Genomic DNA, 24,877 nt, shown 5'->3' on the forward strand with positions numbered 1-24,877 from the left:
GGCTGGGAAGACTGAATCTGCAATAGGTAAGCAGCTTGGTGTGAAGAAATCAACTGTGGGAGCAATTATTAGAAAATGGAAGACATTTCATTATCCACTGATAATCTCCCTCGATCTGGGGCTCCATGCAAGATCTCACCCCATGGGGTCAAAATGATCACAAGAACAGTGAGCATAAATCCCAGAACCACACGGGGGGACCTAGTGAATGACCTGCAGAGAGCTGGGACCAAAGTAACAAAGGCTACCATCAGTAACACACTACGTCGCCAGGGACTCAAATCCTGCAGTGCCAGACGTGTCCCCCTGCTTAAGCCAGTACATGTCCAGGCCCATCTGAAGTTTGCTAGAGAGCATTTGGATGATCCAGAAGAGGACTGGGAGAATGTCATATGGTCAGATGAAACCAAAATAGAACTTTTTGGTAAAAACTCAACTTGTCGTGTTTGGAGGAGAGAGAATGCTGAGTTGCATCCAAAGAACACCATACCTACTGTGAATCATGGGGGTGGAAACATCATGCTTTGGGGCTGTTTTTCTGCAAAGGGACCAGGACGACTGATCCGTGTAAAGGAAAGAATAAATGAGGCCATGTATCGTGAGATTTTGAGTGAAAAGCTCCTTCCATCAGCAAGGGCATTGAAGATGAAACGTGGCTGGGTCTTTCAGCATGACAATGATCCCAAACACACCGCCCAGGCAACGAAGGAGTGGCTTCGTAAGAAGCATTTCAAGGTCCTGGAGTGGCCTAGCCAGTCTCCAGATTTCAACCCCATAGAAAATCTTTGGAGGGAGTTGAAAGTCTGTGTTGCCCAGCGACAGCCCCAAAACATCACTGCTCTAGAGGAGATCTGCAGGGAGGAATGGGCCAAAATACCAGCAACAGTGTGTGAAAACCTTGTGAAGACTTACAGAAAATGTTTGACCTCTGTCATTGCCAATAAAGGGTATATAACAAAGTATTGAGACGAACTTTTGTTATTGACCAAATACTTATTTTCCACCATAATTTGTAAATAAATCCTTTAAAAATCAGACAATGTGATTTTCTGGATTTTTTTTCCTCATTTTGTCTCTCATAGTTGAGGTATACCTATGATGAAAATTACAGGCCTCTCTCATTTTTTTAAGTGGGAGAACTTGCACAATTGGTGACTGACTAAATACTTTTTTGCCCCACTTTGTGTGTGTGTGTGTGTGTGTGTGTGTGTGTGTGTGTGTGTGTGTGTGTGTGTATGTATGTGTATATATATATATACACACACACACACAAATGTGATAAATGATAAATATTTTTTCCTGTAAGTTTGTTTATATATATATATATATATATATATATATATATATATATATATATATATATATATATATATATATATAACAAACTTACAGGAAAAAATATTTATCACATTTGTACTCACAGTAAAATGAAATGTCTTATTTCTGTTATACCTATTTATTAACTTCAAATGTTACTGAATGGCGCAAAGCACAGTAAATATACAGTACTGTGGAAAAGTCTTAGGCGCATGTAAAGAAATGCTGTAGACCAAAAATGGCTTAAAAAAAGGCGACGTCAACAGGTGATTGGAATCATGATTTGATACAAAATCGGTATCTGGGAAAGGCCTCGTCTTTGAGGAGCTGAGATGGGCTGAGGATCTCCACTTTGTCAACAAATACATGAGGAAATTATTGAAATGTTTAAAAACAATGTTCCTCAAAGAAAGATATGAAGGGATTTGGATATTTCACCCTCTATGGTGTATATCATTAAATGAGTCAAGGAATCTGGAGGAATTTCAGTGTGTAAAGGTCAAGGGTACAAGCCTAAGCTGAACACCCATGAGCTTGGATCCCTCAGACAGCACTGTATCGAGAACCGTCATTCATCTATAGCTGATATGATATGACATGGGCTCGGGATTATATTGGCAAACCTTTGTCAAGCTATAATACGGAGTTTCATCCACAAACGCCAGTAAAATCTTTGAAATGTGTATTGTGGTCAGATCAGTTAGTATTATCTTTTCTGAAAGAAAGGGACACAGTGTTCTCCAGACCAAAGTCAAAAAGGACCACCCAGACTGTTACCAGGAACAAGTCCTAAAGCCAGGGTGTGTCATGGTATGGGATTGTGTCAGTGCCCTTGGTAAATGTAACTTACACTTCTGTGATGGAGCATTAATGCAGAAAAGTACAATGAGATTTTGGAGCAACATATGCTACCTTCAAGATGACATCTTTTCCAGGGAGATTTCAACAAGACAAAGCAAAACCACATTCTGCACACATTACAAAAGCAGGGCTGTGGGAGAAGAGGGTGTGTCCCCTCTGTCCCCAACAGAGAATGTGTGGTGAATTTTGAAATGAAAAATATGACAATGATGACCCCAGACTGTTGCACACTTTAAGACCTGTTTGAAGGAAGGATGGGACAACATAACACCTGAAACACTTCATCACTTGGTGTCTTCAGTCCCTAAACATCTTTTAAGTGTTGTGAGAAGGAATGGCAACATTATAAAGCGGTAAATGCTTTATTGTCCCAACATTTTCTGAAATGTGTTTCAAGAATCAGTAATGAAATGTGTTTATTCTGCAAAAACAACAACATGCATGAGGCCAAACACCACATAATGTGCTGCCTTGTTGTTTTGAATGCAATGCAGGTCAAAGATTATTTACAAATCATTGTTTTCAGTTTTACCTGTCGCTCATTAGCTCACTGCATGGATAAAAAGCAGTCTCTCCAGTGTTACTTTTCCAAATCTTTCCATTCATTTATCAACTAACCATATTACTGACCTTCACTACTGAACATTCGGACATTGTTTTCTGATTTCATTTTGAAATTATTTGCTAAATAAAAAGCTCCTCGCATTGATTCTTACCCATACCGAGTCTGTCCCAAAGGTGGACAAAGTACCCAACTTCATTACTTAAGTCAAAGTACAGATCCCACTGGTCAAATGTTACTCCAATACAAGTGAAAGTTGTACAGTCAAATTTTTATTTAAGTTAAAGTACTGAAGTAGTTGCTTTTAAAAATACTTAAGTATTAAAAGTACATTTTCTGCCAACGCATTGTTGTATTATTGCCACAATGCTTACAAAACGTAATGGCATTAGGTTTTGTAAGCACTGTGGCAATAATACAACAATGCGTTGTATCATGGATTTTCAGAGGGCTGTAACTTGAAAACAGTTGATGGTAGACAGATATTTACCATTATCAACTTATAGGAAGTGCCATATGGGCTTTCATTTGGCACCATGACCTTTGACCTTGAATGACTTTGAAATGTCAAACTCAAGGTCATGGATTTTCATAGGACTATATACCAGTGCTATTTCACTGGAGTGAAACAGCAGTGGCGTGTGCAGCTGGAACGACTGAATGGTTCAAGGTGAAGGTGGGACTTCATTAAGGATCTGCTTTGATTCCTTTCTTGTTTGCCATAGTGATGGATAGCTTGACGGACGAAGTGAGGCAAGAGTCACCATGATGTTTGTGGATGATATTGTGATACATGTGGTGAAAGTAGAAAGGAGGTTGAGCTGGGCTTGAAGAGATGGAGGTATGCATTGGAACAAAGAGGAATGAAGGTGAGCAGTAGCAAAACAGAATACATGTGCATCAATGAGAATGGGGATGAGAGTGTAGTGAAGATGCAAGAAGTAGACGTAAAGAAAGTTGGTGAATTCAAGTACCTGGGGTCAACTGTGCAGGAAATTGGGAGCTGCAATAGTGAGGTGAGAAAGAGAGTGCAGGCAGGGTGGAGCAGTTGGAGAAGGATTTCAGGAGTCATTTGTGATAGGAAAGTCCCAGCAAAAGTGAAAGGTAAGATGTATAAGAAAACAGTTTGACCAGCTGTGATGTATGGATTGGAGATAGTACCCTTAACGAAGAGACAGGAAGCAAAGTTGGAGGTGGCGGAGTTCAGGATGTTAAGGTTTGCGATGGGAGTGACAAGGTTGGACAGGATAAGGAACGAGCACATCAGAGGGACAGCACATGTGGAGAGCTTGGGAATTAAGCTAAGAGAGATGAGACTGAGATGGTATAGGCATGTCCTGAGAAGAGATGCAGAGCATGTTGGAAGGAGAACGTTGAGGATGGAGCTGCCAGTCACATGAAAATGAGGAAGGCCAAAGAGGAGATACATGGATGTGGTGAGAGAGGACATGAAAGTGGCTGGTGTGGTAGAGAAGGATGCAGAAGACAGGGAGCAATGGAGATGAAAGATCCGCTGTGGCAACCCCTAATCGGGAGCAGCCAAAAGAAGAAGATGATAACCTGACAACTGATGATTGAGAAATGTTACCATTATCAGCATATACGTATAAAATAAGTGCTGCTGGGCTAGGTCTGTTTTGCCTGTCAACACTTGTTGTCACTGTGCAAAGTACAGCTAAGCTAAGCTAAGCTAAAACTTTATTTAATCCCCAAAGGGGAAATTCACTTATCACAGCAGCCAAAGAATAGATCAGACAAAGATAAGGATAAAAATATATTGAACTACTACCTAAAAAAGTAGTAAAAGATGAAAACAATAAATAAATAGATTAATAAATCAATAATTTACACATTACAGGTACAAAGCCAATGAAATGCAGTTAGCATCTAACCAGGAATGCAAAATACAGTATTATTTACAGATAAGTGTCAGAAGTAAGTACTGTATTATATTAAAATGCATATTTACAGAGTGGGAGTGGACAAGATTAGAGTATGCAAGGTTGTATGTACAGTTAGCAGTAGATTTCTGTAAAATGTCAGTTTTTGTAGATATTATTTCTTGATTAGGGTGTCTGTGGTCAAGGAAAAGAACATCTTTAATGGAAGAACTTTGCATACCTTGGTTTTGTGAAGCAATAAGACTCATCTCATAGTCAAAAGTGAATATTAACTAAATGACTATGCAGGGAAAATTCTCCATATTCAGAGTTGGGTTATGCAGAGACGCAAGTAGATTTTCTGGGCTCCACATTCAGATGAGTAAACTCACCTACATGTATGTCTGTGAAGGTTCTCAGTTATCCAGGTCATCGTAAACTGTAGGTGCTAAAAAGGCAACTGGACTTGCTTGAAATTCTTGAAGACATTTCACCTCTCATCTGAAACGCTTCTTCAGTTCTGAAGTACTGACAAAGTCTTTTGGATGAGAGGTGAAACGTCTTCAAGAATTTCAAGCAAGTCCAGTTGCCTTCTTTAGCACCTATGGTTCACCTACATGTATTTCATGCTTCTGAGATTTTCCTGAGTACAAACATGAGGATGATACACCACAGCATCTAAACACAAGTACCTGCCTGCCTTTAAGCCCAAACAAGAGTGCTCTGAGAGCACAATATTCACCACTGGCAACTATGCCGTAACTCTGGTAAAACGCGACTGAACTGAACGAAATTACAATATGCATATTACCGACATATAACAAAGACGGACGGACTGTCAAGTTTTGTGAAATTCCTCCAAAAATTGTGAGAGGAGTTGATTTCAGAAGGTGAGTACCCTTCCTGGGACGGATGGACATCGCCACGACATAATCCCCCTTTGGGCCTTTCGGCCAGCGGGGGATAATAATTGAGGGAAGTTGATTTCAGAAAGCAAGCACAACTTGATGAAATTGCCAAAGTTTGTTCATAATCAAGGGCATAACTCTGGTAAAATCTGCCCAAATTAAACAAAATTTCAATATGTGTATAACTGTCATATAACAAAGCCTTTTGCCAAGTTTGGTGAAATTCCTCCACAAATTGTGAGATGAGTTGATTACAGAAGAACATACACCCTCATGAAATTGTCAAAGTACAAGTTATTTAATCAAGGGTCAAAACTCTTAAAATTTTCAGAAATGAAATTAAATTGCAATATGCATATTATCATCATATAACAAGGCCTTTTGCCAAGCTTCGAGAAATTCATCTAAAAATTGTGAGAGGAGTTGATGTCAGAAGGAAAGCACACCTTCATGAAATTGTGAAAGTACAAGATTGTTTATCAAGGGCCACAACTCTGGTAAAATGTGACCGAATTGAGTGAAATTACAATATGTGTACTACTGACATACAACAATGCTTCTTGCCAAGTTTCATGAAATTCCTCCAAAAATTGTGAGAGGAGTTGATTTCAGAAGGAAAACGCGCTCTCATGAAATTGTCAAATTATAATTTTGTTAATCAAGGGTTGTAACTCTGGTAAAACACAACCAAATTTAACAAAATTGCAATATGCATATTACCGACATATAACAAAGAATCCTACCAAGTTTCGTGAAATTCCTCCAAAAATTGTGAGAGGAGTTGATTTCAGAAGGTGACCACCCTTCCCGGGATGGACGGACAGACGGACGGACATCGCCACGACATAATGCCCCTTCGGGCATTTTGTCCAGTGGGGGATAAAAAAGGGATAGAAAATATGGACTGAATATTTTTTCCCTTTGGTCTTAAATGTAACATAAAAGCAACAGACATTATTTAAAACTGACTTTAAAAAATAAAAAAGAAGGCTGCATCAATAAAGCTAGTTATTAATTACATCAATCACTGCAAATTTGGTTTAATTTAACATAATGGCTCCCACCATCACTATTCAGAAGGTATAAAATAGCACTTGATCTAGCATATGCTATTTGGCATTTTGAATTTATGCTGTATATCATGCTCCAAGAGTTCCTCCTGAGGATATGTTGGAGCGAATTGACAATATTTTATTATTATTATTTCACTAAGGATATATTTGTTTCTTTTTTGTAATGATAGAAGAGTAATTTGTAACTAAATCTGAAGCTTTGAAATAAGAGTAAATAATATAAATATGTTGGATTGGTCTTTCCTCCTTCTCCTAATTAGGTCATCCAGTCTGCATAATGTGGTGATAGATGTCAGCGGGGAGCGCTGCATTGTTTTTGTGTGGAAGGAGTGAGGAGTGAAACAGATTGTTGACCACTAAGTTATTGAATTTTAAGTTACTTTTGTTTTATTTTTGCTTGAAGTCAACCACAGAGAACTTGTGTGTCCATGTAAATAAATCCTGATCATTTTTTGAACCCGGAAGAATCTCCACGAGTGCTATTTTCTACTGTTACTGCATCATGAACCACCTCCACAAAGTCTCCAAAATAAGAATATTCGTGAATGAAGAGTAGCCTCAACAATATAATATAACGAAGTCACAAGATACTAAATCAAGGTCATGAAATCATAACGTGTGCAGGATGTAGCCTGCGACATCCTATCATGGTTTTAATTTGCTATTTTGAGTCGTCAAATTTTTAATAAAAGAAAACCTACGCATGGTTTTTGTATGAAGGTCTAAATTAATATAAAACACTATATTTTATTTAAAAGGTAATATCATTTACATAGTTTTACTTATTTAAAAAATGAACAATGGTGTTGAAACTCAATCACATCCAGGTGTAGGATACTGCTACTTACATCCAGATAGACTGCTCTGGGTGAAGCCCCTAAGGCCCCCGTCACACTTATTCGGAATTAGCAGGAATCAAGCAGAACCAACCGGAATGAAACATTTTTTCAAAATTCGTGCCACATTCGGGTGGGAATTTCAAACTGACCAACATTCTTACAGCTTTGTAAGAATGCCGTTCAAATACTTAGAATGTGCTTCGAACCCGCCTCGGTTCGAATTCTTGCACATTCTGGGTGTATTAGCTTTCAAATGCAGTTCAAATGTAGTTGGACCACAGTAGGAATACCTAGAATGCTGTTAGAATGCAGTAAGAATATTAAGAATGCATTTCGAATGCCATACGAGTGCGGTTCAATTGCTGCCTGAATACCACCCGAAGTCTGGTCGGAAGATGCCTTGAATGCTGTACAAATTCACCTCAAATGCAGTCAGAACACTCCCGAAATAGCTGCCGAATATGTTTTGAACGTCTAAGAATTCAAAGAGAATGCAGCTCGAATACTTAGAATGTACTTCGAATATCCCGGAATATACAAAGAATTTTCATTCCGACGGCACATTTGGGACATTCTGGCAGGATTTGAAGTGGTTTGCCATTTCGATTTTTCCCTCGAACGTGATCAGAATGTTTCGAATGCTGTTGGAATGCTATAAGAATATTTAGAATGCAGTCAGAATACACTTCGAATGCCGTTCGATATTTCCCCTCTTTGAATGCACCTCAAATGTTTTGAGCACGAGCAAATCATTCGGGCCGGCCACAAGAATGGGCCCGAATGTTTGGAATGCACTCAGAATGCAGTCAGAATTTTTAGAATGCACTTCGAATATCCCGGAATATACGAAGAATTTTCATTCTGACGGCATTCCAGCTCATTCCGTCTCTAGTGTGACTACCCTATAATGTTTTACAATCCAGCAAACATCCCTTGAGAGAGGAGTGTTCATGAATCCTAAATGGCACTCTATTGCATTTCCTAGTGCACTACCTTGGTATTGAAACTGGTACTGCACACTTTATAGAGTGTTGTAATCTAGTTTTTGCTAATAGTTTATGATACTATAAAGTTATTGGAAAGCTAAATCATTACAATTCAAATAATTGTCTTATTTCTGGTCATTAAACTTTTCCAGAGTAATGTAAATGCAGAAAATCCTGCTCACTGTTCATTACAAAATAGAGTAAAAAAAAAAAGAAGCAGCAGTGTCATGATTTAAAGGTAGATTGCCTTTCAGATTTTTCAAGTGTACGTAGGTCATAAAAAGAATTTTCCCCGACACCCAATTATTTTCATTTAGTAGACGAAAAGCTACTGAATTTGAATCACAGCCTTCCAATTTTATTAGGTTTTTTTTTTTAAATAGGACAATTAATGAATTTTGAGCCATGTGGCCCTAAATTCTCAGCTATTTTTTCCTGCTTCACCATGACCCAATTCAAGATACTATGTCACACATCACGTGGTGGGCTTTCCCTGTTCGTGCAAGGCATTGTGGGATACAAGTTTGAAACAGGAGAGAAAAATGAAGGAAGTGAGTGTGCGAATGAAACGTGGAAGACTGACTACAATAACGCAACGTGAAAAGAAAAGACGTTATGTTATATATGAAGGAAAGGAAACACAGGACCAAACTAATAAATATCGGTGGTCAGCGAGCATCTCAGTGTGATCAGCTGTTCATTTAGTGACAGAATGATGTAACTGTCAGTGCACGGTCAAAGGTAAACCTGCGCATGCGCACACGGACTTCCTCTGTCTGCTTGACTGCATGAAGCGAACGATTTCATGTACATTATTTGCTAGGGAATCCCCTCAAATTAAATAACTTCCCAGCCACAGAATGGCCTGGGGTTTATTTATTTTTTATTTTTTTTTAGATATTACAGAAATAAACATATCACAATGACCAAATTTCAGAGGGAACTAAATTTCACCAATTTTATGAAATCGAAAGGCCGTCTCGCTTTAACTAATAAAAAATGTAATTGTTAAAAAAAACCCACTTTGTTTCACGCTGTTATCTCATCTCATCTCATTATCTCTAGCCGCTTTATCCTTCTACAGGGTCGCAGGCAAGCTGGAGCCTATCCCAGCTGACTACGGGCGAAAGGCGGGGTACACCCTGGACAAGTCACCAGGTCATCACAGGGCTGACACATAGACACAGACAACCATTCACACTCACATTCACACCTATGGTCAATTTAGAGTCACCAGTTAACCTAACCTGCATGTCTTTGGACTGTGGGGGAAACCGGAGCACCCGGAGGAAACCCACGTGGACACGGGGAGAACATGCAAACTCCACACAGAAAGGCCCTCGCCGGCCCCGGGGCTCGAACCCAGGACCTTCTTGCTGTGAGGCGACAGCGCTAACCACTACACCACCGTGCCGCCCCACGCTGTTATAGGAATATAATCAATTTCAGGGTGGTAGCAGTGATTCCATCCCATCTCACCACCCTGTTGTTGGTTAATTTCCTTTAACAGCATGCTCCCCCAAGTGTTTTAGTCCCTATGTAGTGTGCCTGCTCTCAAAAACAGGATTTCAAATGTTTCATACTGCTTTGGTGGTTGATTCTGATATCTTCCTTCGACACTTATTCAGTAAAACCAGGGAGTGGTCGGCATGAACGTGAAAAAATGCACATGGCTGAAATAGAAGAGGAGGTCTCACCTTGAGGAAAAGCTGCAGGTCCTGGGTCTGGGTGTGCTGCAGGATTTCCTGCTGTAGATGCTTGAGCACAGCAATGCAAATGTACACTTGGTAGTCAATGCCCATGATGATGCACGTGGTGACGTAGTGGCAGATCTCAGGCCAGTCCAGGTAGTTCCAGAAACATTGAGTCAGCCACTGCATACACATCTTCATATAGGGGAGAGAGAGAGAGAGAGAGAGAGAGAGAGAGAGAGAGAGAGAGGAGGGCAGAAAGAAAGAAAGAAAGAAAGAAAGAAAGAAAGAAAGAAAGAAAGAAAGAATGGGGCACAGAGAGAGAGAGAGAGAGAGAAGGGGCACAGAGAGAGAGGGGGCATAGAGAGAGAGGGCACACAGACAGACAGAGAGAGAAATTAATAAAGAGAGAGAGAGTGGGGGCACAGAGAGAGAGAGAGAGAGAGAGAGAGAGTGGGGGCAGAGAGAGCGAGAGGGGGGGGGTCACAGAGAGAGAATAGGGAGCACACACAGAGAGAGAGAGGAGGGGGTACACAGAGAGAAACAAATAGAGAGAGAGTGGGGGCACAGAGAGAGTGAGTGGGGGGCACAAAGAAAGAAAGAAAGAAAGAAAGAAAGAAAGAAAGAAAGAAAGAAAGAAAGAAAAAGTGGGGCAGAGAGAGAGGGGAGGGGGCACACAGACAGAGAGAAACAAATAAAGGGAGAGAGTGGGGGCACAGAGAGAGAGAGAGAGAGAGAGAGAGAGAGAGAGAGAGAGAGAGAGAGAGGGCACACAGACAGAGAGAGAGAGAGACTTGGCTTAAGAAAACCTTTATTAAACAAAAAGTAAAAACAAAAGGTATCAGTTAACTTTTATCATTGCTCATGTAGAAAAACAAAAAAAACAAAAAAAGGAAAAAAAGAAAAGAAAAATCAAAATGAGAGCAGCAACTTTCCCTCGATTCTGAGAGTACACAGTACACCTCCCACAGGTGACTGAAAGTCATAAATCATCCACCAAAGTATAAAAAGCGTGTTCCACTCTGATCCGTGCTCAAAGAAGTCCTCTGCAGATCTGCTCAGCGTCCACAGAGCCCACATCCTGACACCCGTTCTTACAACTCAATCAAATAGACAGCTTTGCAGTGGCAAACAAAAAAAATTAATCAGTGAGTGAATCTTCCCTTTCTTTGCTGAATACTCTGGACCATAAACAAACAACTGAAAAGAAAAGTGCTCCCCCAAACCCTGAACCAGTACCCTCAACAGATCAAAAAGTGCAACTAAACATGAACACTGAACAAATAAATGTGCTAAAGTCTCTGGCTGTGAACAGAAAAAACAACCCTCCCCGTGATCAGGATCCAGGTGTGCTATGTGTCTGTTTGTGGCTATTGCCCTGTGCACGACCCTCCATTGGAAGTCAGCTGCCAGTTTTTCAACGGGCCGTTTATACAGGGACCGCCAGCAGCCTTTCGGGGATGAGCCTGGGCCTAAAAACTCAGCCCACCTTGACGCTTTTATGTCCCGAAGTGACTGAAAGTTCCATACTTTCACATACGTGTAATAGTCAAGTCAAGTTTATTTGTATAGCGCTTTTAACAATAAACATTGTCACAAAGCAGCTTTACAGAATTTGAACGACTTAAAACATGAGCTAATTTTATCCCTAATCTATCCCCAATGAGCAAGCCTGTGGCGACGGTGGCAAGGAAAATCTCCCTCAGACGACATGAGGAAGAAACGTCGAGAGGAACCAGATTCAAAAGGGAACCCATCCTCATTTGGACAACAACAGACAGCATGACTATAATATTAACAGTTTTAACATGAAGACAGTTTTGTTGATGTAACTCTTCATTGATGGAAACTTGAGTTTAGGGAAGCGCTTTCTTCCCTAAACCTTCAAACTTTCCCAGCTATGGTGTTCTGAAGGAAAGGAGATGATTTTCTCCCTCTTGCCATTCAGCGATATTGGCACTAATATCCAGGTGAGGAAAGACGTACTCAGCAGCTTCATCCCAGTGATCAGGAAGGGAAGCATCCTCCGTGATAAAGGCCTTCAGACCATCTGGTAACGACCCTAACACCTCCTCCACCACTCTGGACAGCAGCCTCGGTCTGATGTTTTGGTCTGCTCCAGGGCCTCCACGGGCATCAGCAGGTGGCCAAGCTTTACACATCCAGCCTCTCTGAGAGAAGAGCTCAGACTGGCTGATGTCAGGACCTCTGCTCTAATGAGACTGTTGAAGAACAAAGGCTCCTCCAACAGCCAAAGGCCCGCTGCAGGAGTAGGATCTCTGGTTTCCTTCAGTACTCTCCAACACTAAAACCGAAGATTAGAAAGGGGTAAGTCCAGTCAGGTCAGCTTCCTCCTGCCTCAGCAAGAACAGCTGCTTACTGTAGCCCAGCTTTCTGCAGGAGAGCGCTGGCTGTTTCCAGCCACCTCACACCAACCTGATACAACAGTCTCTGGGCAGTCTGCAGCCTGAAAGCCATCACCCGAGCAGAGATGTCTATGAGGCCTTGTCCTCCGTCCTCCACTGGCAGGTACAATGCTGAAGCCTGTACCCAATGTTGTCCTGACCAGAAAAAGTTCACAATGGTTCGCTGGATGTCCTCAATCAGACCTCTAGGTGGGGAGAGAACAGTCAGTCTGTGCCAGTGTCGAAGCGACCAAGTTATTGACAACCAAAACTTGACCCCTATATGACAGCTGGGGTAGCAACCATTTCCATTTAGACAACCTTGCACACACCTTCTCCCTCACACCCTCCCAGTTCTGCTGTTGATAAACTTCTGTGTCCAAGTACACCCCCAAGACCTTTAACCCCCTACTTCTCCACTGTAGATCTCCAGGCAAAGCCGGCAATATTCCCTCTTCCCACTCGCCCATCTGAAAAGCCTCACTCTTACTCCAGTTCACGTTGGCTGAGGATGCTCTCTCATATAGCCTCAAATGATCTTTCAAGGCTTCTATGTCTCTCTGGTCTCTTACAAAAACATTTACATCATCAGCATATGCAGAGACTCTAAAAGCAGAAGCATGCCATGACCCTGGTAGTAGGAAACCATGAAGGTGATTCCTCACCCTGCCCAGTAGGGGCTCGATGGCCAGACTGTATAGTGGCCCTAAGATGGGACAGCCCTGTCTAATCCCCCTCCTAACAGGAAAAGGCTGACTCAACCCACCCCCCACTTTAACTAAGCACTCTGCCCCACCATACAATGAATCCACCCATGACATAAAAGAATCACTAAACCCAAATGCACGCAGTGTAGAAAATAAATAATTGTGATCCACCCTATCAAAAGCTTTTTCCTGGTCCAAAGAAATTATACCAAGGTTCAAATCATAACCATTACAAACATCAATTAAATCCCGAATCAAAAACAGATTGTTCAATATAGTTCTCCCTGGAATGTAATATGTCTGGTCCGTGTGCACAATTATGTCCAAGTGGTCTCTCAGGCTATGTTTACATTACGTCGAATCAGCGGATCATCAGATTAACGTTCTTAAAACGATTCGCATTTACACTAAAACCGTTAGCCGTGCACACAGCAACACCAATACACGGATACGCTCGGCTCCGCAGGCATCCTGCGCTCCAAATCACTCCGCCCTGAACAGCGAGTGCCCTCTGGAGGGTGCGCACTCCGGCCCTGCGCAGCTCACACAGCGCGCGAGTGAAGTGCACAAGCTGTGATTCGGGACTGAGCCGCTGTGTGTGTGATCCCAGCGCATATCACTTACTACTTGCAAGTGGAAGGATGGCAAGCCTAAAGACAATCATAACTACACAATGGGCAGTATTTGCATCAGTATTTGCAGTATTTTCATACTTTTATGCTCTTTTATGAAAGGTGATACAAGGCGGAAGTCCGCGCCGTTTTTCAGCAGTCGCGTCACATGACCAACGCCAGCGAATCAGGAAGGTGGATGTCACAGTGACGTTGTCCAATGAGGACGCCAGCTAGAGCTCAGCACAGCGTATTCGCGTATCTCAATGTTTACACAGCACTGGACCAGATACGATCTAGATTGAATACGTGGACGCTGGCGGATTCCCGTTTCCCGGCTTTTCCAGGTGGTTTAATGTAAATGGACAGTGCATCCGCGAAGAAAACGAGACAGATACGGTCTAATGTAAACGTAGCCTCAGTCTGTTAGCCAGTGCTCTGAAGAGTATTTTATAGTCAGCGCATAAAAGAGCCACTGGTCTCCAGTTCTTTAAAAGTGCCAAATCCCCCTTTTTTTCATAAAAGGGAGGGAACTACCCTTCGACAAGACGAAGGCAGCGACCCTCTATTAAAACATTCTAGTAGCACCTCATGTAGGTTCCCTAGAACTGCTTAAAAAAATCGGCGGTAAGCCCATCCAGTCCTGGTGCTCGTCCTGAAGCCATCTGACCAACAGCTGTAGTTAGTTCCTCCAGACTGAGCTCTCAATCCAGATCAGCTTTCTCATGTGGGTTCAGCTGTGGAAGCCCCTCAAGCAGCTCAGCAGCACACTCTGGACTGCAGCGGTCTGCTGAAAATAAGTTGGTGTAGAAATCCACGGCGCAGTTCCTCACTTCTTTGGGGTCTGTTGTTACTGTCCCATTGGGGAGCTTCAGAAATGTCATCATTTTCCTCCTCCTAGTATTCCTCTCCAGATTGAAGAAGAAGGAGCTTGAAGCGTCCATGTCCTTAATGTTCTGGAAACGTGATCTAACCAGAGCTCCCTTTACCCTCTCCTCCAAAAAAGTTCTAAGTGCCATCTTTTTATCATTCAGTGAATTTCTGGTAGCAGAAGTTGGTTTCAGGTGTAAGCCACTCTCAAATGTCATGGATACTATTCTCTAAGTGCTGAATGGACATTTTGAGCTGTGTTGTAGAGAAGGATGTGTATTGCTGACAAAAAAAAAAAAAATCATATCTGAGACTTTCCAACCCCCCACCACTGCTTCAGAGATATGAAGTTGGCTTTCTCAGATCTCCACCTTAACCAGAACTGTTCAAAATTGCTGCAGAAAATGTTGTCTTTCAGCAGCCTGTCGTTAAAGTGCCAATCAGATTTGATTTTTTTTGTCCAGAGGAGGTAATTAACTCTAAGCTGGTAAGGTGATGATCTGTGAAACCAACCGGAATGATGGAACTGCTAACTAACCTGGACCTGAGTGACTGTGAGATGTAAAAGTGATCTAACCTTGCTGCATTTACCCTGTTGTCATTAACCCGTGTGTACTGTCTAACTGTTGGGTGTTTGATTCTCCAAGAATCCACCAAATCTAAATGTGAAATTATCCTGCCTAAAACAGTAGATGAATGAAAATATGGTTCCTCACTAGTTCTGTCCAGAGTGAAGTCTGTGGTGCAGTTCCAGTCCCCACCCAAGATGAGGTACTCGTCACTGAACAGGTCTAATTCATCTTTCAGTCGGCTGAAAAGAGCAATTCTTTCTTGTCTTTCATTTGGTACATATATGTTGACGAAACAGAAAATAATTCCCTCTACCGTACTTCCACCCCCCCCCCCCCCCCCACAGCAGTTAGTACCATGGCTGAGTGTGTATAAACCCTCCCACCACAGGCCCCAGTCCATCTCATTTTCCTTGTCACTGTGGGTTTCCTGCAAAAAAAAAAAGTCTATTTGTTTTTGTTGGATTACTTCAGCAACTAGAGCTCTCTTTTGTCTAACCCTGCCACCGTTTATATTTAAGGAAGCTACCCTGAGTGTATGCATGGATTCAGAAAAGAAGAGAAAGATAGAAACAGGAGGAGACAGTAGAGAGGGGAAACACACCTGGTGATGAATGATCATAAAATCATTTAGATAGTTTCATCCTTTTGCTGGTTCTTTCCTTTGCCATCTTCCTTAAAGCTGTGATGTGTTTGTTAAGACGGTAACGTTTCTTTGCATCAAGTCCAACACGTTTTCGCCATGCCATAACTGATCTAACAAATTTGTCTGTCACTGAAATAATCCTTAATTTTTTTTTTACAGTTTTTCTGAAAGAATGATTTAAAAAGTCATCGATTTCTTCTAATGAGTATAAATCATTCTGCTGTAAGCTTTCACCAATAGACCCACACTCTGACTCCGTTTCATAGTCCATGTTCTCCACCTCTCCTCCACACTGACTGTTTAAACCATTATCATCCTCTGTGTGACACACACTTGTTGCTACACCTACAGGTGCAACCACCTGCCCAAGTTCAGCAGGTTCGCCAGTATTCATGGAGGTATTCGCCTCCTCAGTGGCAGTAACACGCCCACCAGTACCCACGGAGGTATTTGCCTCCCCGGTGACAACAACAGACTCGCCGGTGCTCACAGAGGTATTCGTCTCCTCAGCGGCAGCAGCGTGCCCACCAGTACCCGCGGAGGCCTCCACCTCCCCGGCGGCAGCAGCGGGCTCCACCATCCGCTCCCCTCCAACATCCTTATCGCGGCCCACCGCACTATCAACAGCGTTAACCTCCTGTTGTTTATGAGGGCATGAGTATCGTTTATGGCCGACATCACTACACCACACCATGTGACCTGACACTGTTACATGGGTAGAGGGAACTGCTAATGGGGAGACTTGGGTAAATAGATCAGTGATGATTACACCACTCACGATAAAGGCCGAATCCCATTTCACCCCTTGGACATACCCCTTGGCCCTTCCCCTCCATTTTGCGCGTTCACGTGAAGGGGTAGGGGTATCCCAATCCCAATTAACGCGGAGGGGTAGGGGAAGGGGTAGGGCTTCTGTACCCCTCCAAACGGAGATTTTCCTGGAGCTGACTCCGAACGAAGGGGTTTGAGTGATTTCCCACAATGCCATGCGGATTTCAGCGAGATTTCATGCGGATTTCAGAAAGATGGCGGTTCCCGCGGCGAAAAATTGTCATAAATGTATTTTCTCCATTATTTACGTGTTTTAAGTTGTTATCCAGAGGAAACACGCCGCTTGATTCGCTTTCGAGCTGAGAATGAGCAGCGATTTCTGAAATCCAAGCTGCTGCTAAAAAGCTTTGGGAGTGAGTATTGTTTTCGGTTGCTTGACTGCGTACGTTTTGTTCTGTTATTCTCGCGTTTATTGTTTACATGAGTGTTCTGACACCTCATTCTGTCGGATGTGGTGCACGAAGCGCCAAAGATATCCCATTCAGTGGTGTTAGTTAACAAATCACACCCTGCCAGCAGAGATTTCTGGTTCTGCCTCTGGCTCTGACTGATGCATTTGGTCGCGTTTTGCTAACGTAAACGCTGACGGAGGTACGCGATGACGTATGCGATCGTTGAAGGGCTATCCCAATACGTAGGGGTTGAATTTCAAGCCCTATCCCTTGTAGCTCAGTTTCAAGGGGAAGGGCCAAGGGGAAGGGGGAGGGGAAGGGGGAGGGGTAGGGGTAGAAATTAGAATTGGGATTGGGCCTAAGTCACTAACATGTTTCTCCTCCTTGAGAAACACCACCACCGCCCTGTTCATTCGAGAAGCATAGAATACATTCTCATATCCTATTTTCTTACCAACAGCCAGCAAAACCTACTCCGCCATCACACCGGGATCCAGCGGTGCTATCCGCACACTGTGACAGATGGACGGAAGAGGCGTCTCGAGGGATGCCATTCCTCCCGAAACAATCCACAAACTTTTCCCTACTTAGCACTCAACACACAGCAATAAACAAAAAAAAAAAAAAGACTTACCTGATCACACATGCAAAAAAGGAAGAAATGAAAGCAAGAAGAAAAAAAAGAAAGAAAAAACAATTCACTCTCTCCACCAAACTCCCTCAAACACCTCCACCTGTGACACGCCTCATACACCCAGCTCCCAGCATGCGAGAGAGAGAGAGGGGGCAGAAAGAAAGAAAGTGGGGGCACAGAGAGAGAGAGTGTGAGTGAGTGCACAGAGAGAGAGAGAGATCTGAATGTTAGCATGAGGCATGATAGCATTGCTGTAATAAAGAGCAAAACAATTCACAATACTGGGGGCACTGCTGAATCCTGTGGTTTCTATACTAGCAGCTTAAACAGGGACTCATGGAGTGAATGTTCCACATAAACAGGTTTTTAAAACATTCATAAGCTGAAGTTTTCTGTTCAGACATATCTTTATCAATTTTGAAAGGAGTCTCCAGTGTCAGCACTTTGTAAAGGTCAAAGTGGCACTTTAAAGTTTTCAGAACAGAGCACTTTGGGGTTTCTCAGTAATGTGACCAGATACATTTTCTCTCACTCTCTCTCTCAGTTATGAAAAACTTGATGTTTGTGAGGAAATGACTATACAACTATAGCTGCTATAATTTAAGTAATCATAGGAACTAACTCATTTCATGAATGTTCCAAATAGGCATGTAACGATATATCCTGGAGTATCCCATCAGTCATGACAGATAATCATCTCGATACCTGCAGTTGGATGTCACACTGGGTCCTGACTGATGAGCTTTCCTGGCAGCCCTCTACACCTTTACACTGGTGACATGGTGTTTCTCAAATCCTCAACAGCAAGAGAGACCCGGACTCATGAGGATCCAGAGCCCCCGGAACCTATGCAGTGTGACAAATTTCATTTGTCTGCGGAAGAAAGGCACCGATGTCTCCATGATGGTTTGTGTCTTTATTGCGGAACTGCTGGTCACATTCTACGTGACTGTCAAATCCATTGACACAAAACTCCGGCGCCAACCCCGGGATTCCACGCGCTAATGTGGTGAGTACACCCACTAGGGGGTTGGTCTCAAAGTCCTTTCTCCTACCTATGACAGTTAACTGCCCGCATTCTATCTCTGTATTTTCAGTGTTAATTGATTCTGGAGCTGAAGGGGACTTTATTCATGTCAAGCTGATGGAGCAACTCCAGATTCCTGTGGAGCCACTGGAAACACTGCTGAGACTGACTGCTGTTGATAGGGATCCTGTTGGAGAGGGACTTGTTAACCGGGTCACAAAACCTATCAGTATGACTGTCAGTGCTCTATATTCAGAGGAGATCCATTTCTTTGTATTAAATTCTTCTGAGTATGCTATCATTTTAGGTTTGCCCTGGCTTAGAAAACATAACCCAGTGATATCTTGGTCTGATAAAGAAATACTTTTTTGGTCTACTTACTGTTATGACACTTGTCTAGCATTCCCCACAGTTGTGGTATCGTCAACTACTATTGAAAGCCGCAATGCTAATGTCACAGTCTCTGTTCACCCCGAATACAGCGATCTGCTAGAAGCGTTTAATAAGAAAAGTGCTACTAAACCTCCTCCTCACAGAGAATATAACTGTTCCATTGAGTTGATAGATGATGCTATTCCACCTAAATCTAGAATTTATTCACTCACTCAAGCAGAGGAGAATGCTATGGAGAAGTACAGTAGGAGGAAAATGTTTGTACACCCTTTGGAATTTTTTACATTTCTGCCTAAATTGGTCATAAAACATCATCTGAACTCTCCAGCAATCTTAAGAATGAACAAACAGTGTCTGCTTGAACTAAAACCACCCAAACATTTGCATTTTATCATATTTTTATTGACCATAAGATGGAATTATTCACAGGATAGGGAGGCATAAGTAAGTACACCCTTTGATTTAGTAGCTGGTTGACCCTCCTCTGGCTGCAATAACTTCAACCAGACGTTTCCTGTAGTTGCAGACTAGACGGGCACAATGATCAGGAGAAATCTTGCACCATTCCTCTTTGCAAAACTGTTGCAATTCAGCAAGATTCCTGGGATGCCTGGAATGGATGGCTTTCTTGAGGTCATGCCACAACATCTCGATTGGATTGAGGTCGGGGCTTTGACTGGGCCATTCCAGAACGTGAATTTTGTTCTTCTGAAACCATTCATTGTCATTGTCCTGTTGCAGGACCCATCCTCTCTTGAGTTTCAACTTTTTGACAGATTGCCTCAGGTTTTTCTGCAAAATATCTTGATATACTTGAGAATTCATTTTCCCATTGATTATAGCCAGTTGTCCAGGCCCAGAGGCAGCAAAGCACCCCCACACCATGATGCTACCGCCGCCATACTTGACAGTGGGGATGAGGTTTTGCTGATGGTGTGCTGTACCGACTTTCCTCCACACATGATGTGGTGTGTTCCCCCCAAACAATTCAACTTTGGTTTCATCAGACCACAATATGTTTTTCCAGTGGCACTGAGGAGCATCCAAATGCTTTTTCACGAACTCCAAACGAGCAGAAATGTTCTTTCTGGACAGCAATGGCTTCCTCCGTGGCCTTCTCCCATGAATCCCATTCTTGTTCAGTGTCTTTCTTATAGTAGATGTGTCCACAGAGATGTCTGCATGTTTCAGTGATTTCCTCAAGTCTTCAGCGGACACTCTTGGATTCTTTTTTACCTCATTGATGATGACTTGCAGTGCCTTTGGAGTGATCTTCGCAGGGCGGCCACTCCTTGGCAGAGTAACAACCATTCCAAATTGTCTCCATTTATACACAATTTTTCTAATTGTAGACACATGAACACCAAGGGTCTTAGAGATGGTTTTGTAACCCTTTTTAGCTTTATACAAATCAATTATTTTGTGTCTTAAGTCTTCAGACAGCTCCTTTGAGTGAGGCATGATGCACAGAACATGCTTCTCATCAAAACACACCTTTTAACTGGTTTTCCAGTGGGGTGGGTAGCTTACGACACACCTCAGTGATTGGACATCAGGTTGGCTCACACCTGAGTCAAATTGTTTAATTATCTAATTAGTCTAATTAGCTCTTGGATGAGCCTTAGCTAAGGGTGTACTTACTTATGCCTCCCTATCCTGTCAATATTTCCATCTTATGGCCAATAAAAATATGATAACATAATTGTTTGAGTGGTTTTAGTTCAAGCAGACACTGTTTGTTCATTCTTAAGATTGCTGGAGAGTTCAGGCGAAGTTTTATGACCAATTTAGACAGAAATGTAAAAAATTCCAAAGGGTGTACAAACATTTTCCTCTCACTGTATATTCAGGAGGCTTTAGAAAAGGGTTTCATCCATCCTTCTACATCTCCTGCAGCTGCAGGGTTCTTTTTTGTTAAAAAGAAGGATGGGGGGGCTTAGGCCCTGCATTGATTATTGTGGCCTTAATCAAATCAACAAACCCTATTCTTACCCTTTGCCTTTGGTCCCTGTAGTGCTAGAGCAACTTTGTGGAGCATCCATTTTCACAAAACTTGACTTAAGAAGCACATATAATTTAGTCTGCATAAAGGAAGGTGATGAGTGGAAAACTGCATTCCTTACCACAAGGGGGCACTATGAATACTTAGTAATGCCCTTTGGATTGCGTAATGCTCCATCTGTATTCCAAGCGTTCATAAATGATGTTCTAAGGCAGGGGTGTCCAAACTGATCCATAAAGGGCCGTGTGGCTGCAGGTTTTCATTCCAGCCATGCAGCAGCACACCTGACTTGGCTCATTCAATCAACTGAACTGTCTTCACACAGTCAAATACTTGCAGCCACACCCACCCTTGATTAAAGGGTGGGTGTGTCAGTTGATTGAATAAGCCAAATCAGGTGTGCTGCTGCATGGCTGGAATGAAAACCTGCAGCCACACGGCCCTTTACGGATCAGTTTGGACACCCCTGTTCTAAGGGATATGCTTGGTCATTATGTTATTGCCTACATTGACGATATTCTGATCTATTCCCCCAATCTCGAAATTCATTTTCGACATGTTCGTTCTGTCCTGACACCATAAATTGACCCTTGCCGAACGCAATTATGGTATAGAAGATAGAGAATTGCTGGCCATGAAACTAGCTTTTGAAGAATGGTGCCATTGGCTAGAGGGAGCTACACATCCATTCCTCATTTTAATGGATCACAAAAACCTTGAATGTTTATGGTCAGCTAAACAGCTCAACCCCCGTCAGGCTCGGTGGTCCTTATTTTTCTCACAATTTAACTTTCCATTACTTATCGTTCCGGTTCCCGTAATACTAAGGCAGACGCCCTTTCACGTATATATCCCAGTCCCGAGTCCTCTACTGAGGTTGTCAATGTACTACCCCCGTCAGTTATGGTCGCCCCCATTAGATGGGAGATAGACGAGGAAATAGATCAGGAATTAACTGTCACTCCTGCCCTTGAATCTTGCCCCATGGGAAGGAAGTATGTGCCTATTCAATGCAGGGACAAATTAATTACGTCGGCTCAATCCTCTTTAACTTCTGGCCACCCAGGGGAGACACGTACTCACCAGTTATTGTCTGGCAGATATTGGTGGGAGAACATGCTATCAGATATCCATAGGTTTGTCTCCTCATGTACCACCTGTTCCAAATGAAAAATACCCCAAACTCTCCCTGCCGGTAAACTCATGCCCTTGCCTGTCCCTTCTTGTCCATGGTCACATGTAGCTGTAGACTTTGTCACTGATTTGCCCCCCTCACAGACCTACACGGTCATTCCGACGATTGCTGATAGGTTCTCATGAGGAGCTAGATTTATTCCCTTCGCTAGCCTACCTACAGCCTTTCAGACAGAGGAAACCCTTTTCAACTATGTGTTCCATATAGTTGGTGTTCCTGAGGATATAGTATCAGATCGGGGGCCTCAATTCACTTCTCATGTGTGGTCAGCATTCTTTGAGAGACTGGGAGTTAACGTCAGTCTCACCTCCGGTTACCATCCTCAGTCAAATGGGCAATGTGAAAGAGTCAACTAGGAAAGTTTTTGAGAATTTATTGTCATGATAATCAAGCTGACTGGTCAAAATATTTGCCCTGGGCAGAAATGGCGCAAAATTCATTAATTAGCTCTGCTATGGGTTTAACGCCGTTCCAATGTATGCTGGGTTATCAACCCCTCTTAATGCCATGGTCTGCCACACCCTCTAACAACCCTGACATTGACAATTGGATGCAACAGAGTGAGCAGGTCTGGGAACAGACGCACCAGCGGATCGAGAACATCCTCCGCCGATACAAGAGGCTAGCGGATCGCCACAGAGGTGACACACCTATCTACCTCCCTGGAGACCGAGTGTGGCTGTTGACCCGGGACTTCAGGTTTCCTGAGGAAAGTAAAAAATTATTGCCCAAGTACATTGGTCCGTTTAAGATTCTCGAGAGAATCAATGAGGTTACTTACAAATTAGATCTGCCTGTGCGTTACCGTGTTTCCAACTTGTTTCATGTATCTCTCCTGAAACCTGCTGTCTCAGGTCCGTTGGACGAGGCCACACCCGATGTCACGCTCCCACCTCCGGTGTACATGGAAGGCACCCCGATGTATGCTGTCTGCCGGTTGCTGGACTCCAGAAGGAGAGGAGGGACTCTGCAGTACCTAGTAGACTGGGAGGGCTATGGGCCTGAGGAGCGTAGCTGGGTTCCTGCACAAGATGTCCTGGATCCGGGGTTGGTGGAGGAGTTCCATCAGCATCATCCAGGGAAGCCCGCGCCTTGGCCTAGGGGCCGTCCCAGGCAGCGTGTGTCCAGCCCTCCTGGCAGTCTGCGCAATGGTGGTTCCAGAGGTTGTCCGCGGTGACAGCCCTCTGTCCAGCATCGCAGCAGTTCTGATGGCTCGCTTAGGAGTGTTCCCGGCAGCGTGGGTGGCAGTCATCATGGTCGCCTCGTCCCTCGTCCTCCTTGGGGGGGGGTTACTGTCACGCTTCTGGGCTCACCCTCCATCTGCCTCAACCCTCAGGACTCCATTTCCCATAATCCCCCTCACTCATCAGCTAATATCACATGTACTCCATCAACCAATCCGGAAACACTTCGTAGAAGTGGTTCACCTGAATTCTAATCACCATCACCTGTACCTTTTGTTTGTGTCTGTATTTATACCCCTTCGTCTGTCTTGTCCTTTTTGTGCAGTATTGTCTTCACTTCTCGTAAGCCTACTGAGCATTATTATATCGATTGTTTGTGTATGACCCTTTTTGCCTTCCGTTTTTTCCCCATTTTGCCTAGCCCTTGTGTTTTGATTGCCCGTCTCTCTTGATTCCTGGTTTCTTGATTATTGCTTGTTTTTCTGACTACCATTTGCCTAGCCCTTGTGTTCTGATTACCCGTATCTCTTGACTCCCGGTTTTTCGACTATTGCCTGTTTTTTGACCACAATTTGTCTAGCCCGTTACTGTTTTGGATTTCTCGGTTTTGACCTGGCCTGGCTTTTGTACACTGATTTCGGATTGTCCTTCTCTCATTAAAGCCTTGTTTTCATTTTACATCCGCGAGCGTTTGGTTTGTCACAGCTGCGTTACACATGCCTTGTCCCAAAACATTGAATATGTAGTAACTATAAACTGATAAAAATCATGTTATCAATTGCAATCGTTTGGCAAATTGCTATGATTTAAGAGGAATAAAACACCTTGGGATATGCTATTAGAGGAAAATGATCAACTTCAGGGTGGTAACAGTAAATCAATTTCATCACATCCCCCCATCGTGGATCGGGGGATCGTCATTCTAAACGTTCACTTTCAGACTGTGATTCTGAAGCTGAACCGACAGCAAGGTCATATTAAATCAAGGCAATTTTTATATCCATCCCATCCATATCTATTCACAGTAAACACTGCAACAATAAATTTAAGTACATCGTACACAGAGCAGAATAACTGGATGGCATTAATGTAGTCTGAAATCAAAATCTAATCCGTCTCTTAGAGTGACATTTTGTATTAGACATTGTTTGCTGTATGTTTTTGAGCTTCTCCAGCACTCAGAAGCTCCTCATTGAATATACACCCCTCTCTGGCTTTGTCTGGAATCTCAAGCAGACACGAGCAAGTACAGCTGCCCTTCTCTAATAGAGGTGATACTCAATTTCAAGTCACT

General features: G+C 42.9%; 1 protein-coding gene across 4 annotated transcripts in view; it reads right to left on the minus strand.

Moving 5' to 3' along the window:
• tbc1d32 (TBC1 domain family, member 32) overlaps positions 1-24,877 on the minus strand; it is a 194,471-nt gene that overhangs the window by 8,285 nt on the left and 161,309 nt on the right. For 3 of the 4 annotated variants that reach the window (XM_060916426.1, XM_060916427.1, XM_060916430.1), the window contains one exon: positions 10,124-10,312. In XM_060916426.1, the coding sequence (XP_060772409.1) occupies positions 10,124-10,312 (189 nt within the window). Of the gene's footprint in view, positions 1-10,123; positions 10,313-24,877 lie in introns of those variants that run through there. The other variant, XM_060916428.1, reaches the window with a different exon arrangement.

This window comes from Neoarius graeffei, chromosome 3, assembly GCF_027579695.1.
Source record: "Neoarius graeffei isolate fNeoGra1 chromosome 3, fNeoGra1.pri, whole genome shotgun sequence".
NCBI classification, from domain to species: Eukaryota; Metazoa; Chordata; class Actinopteri; order Siluriformes; family Ariidae; genus Neoarius; species Neoarius graeffei.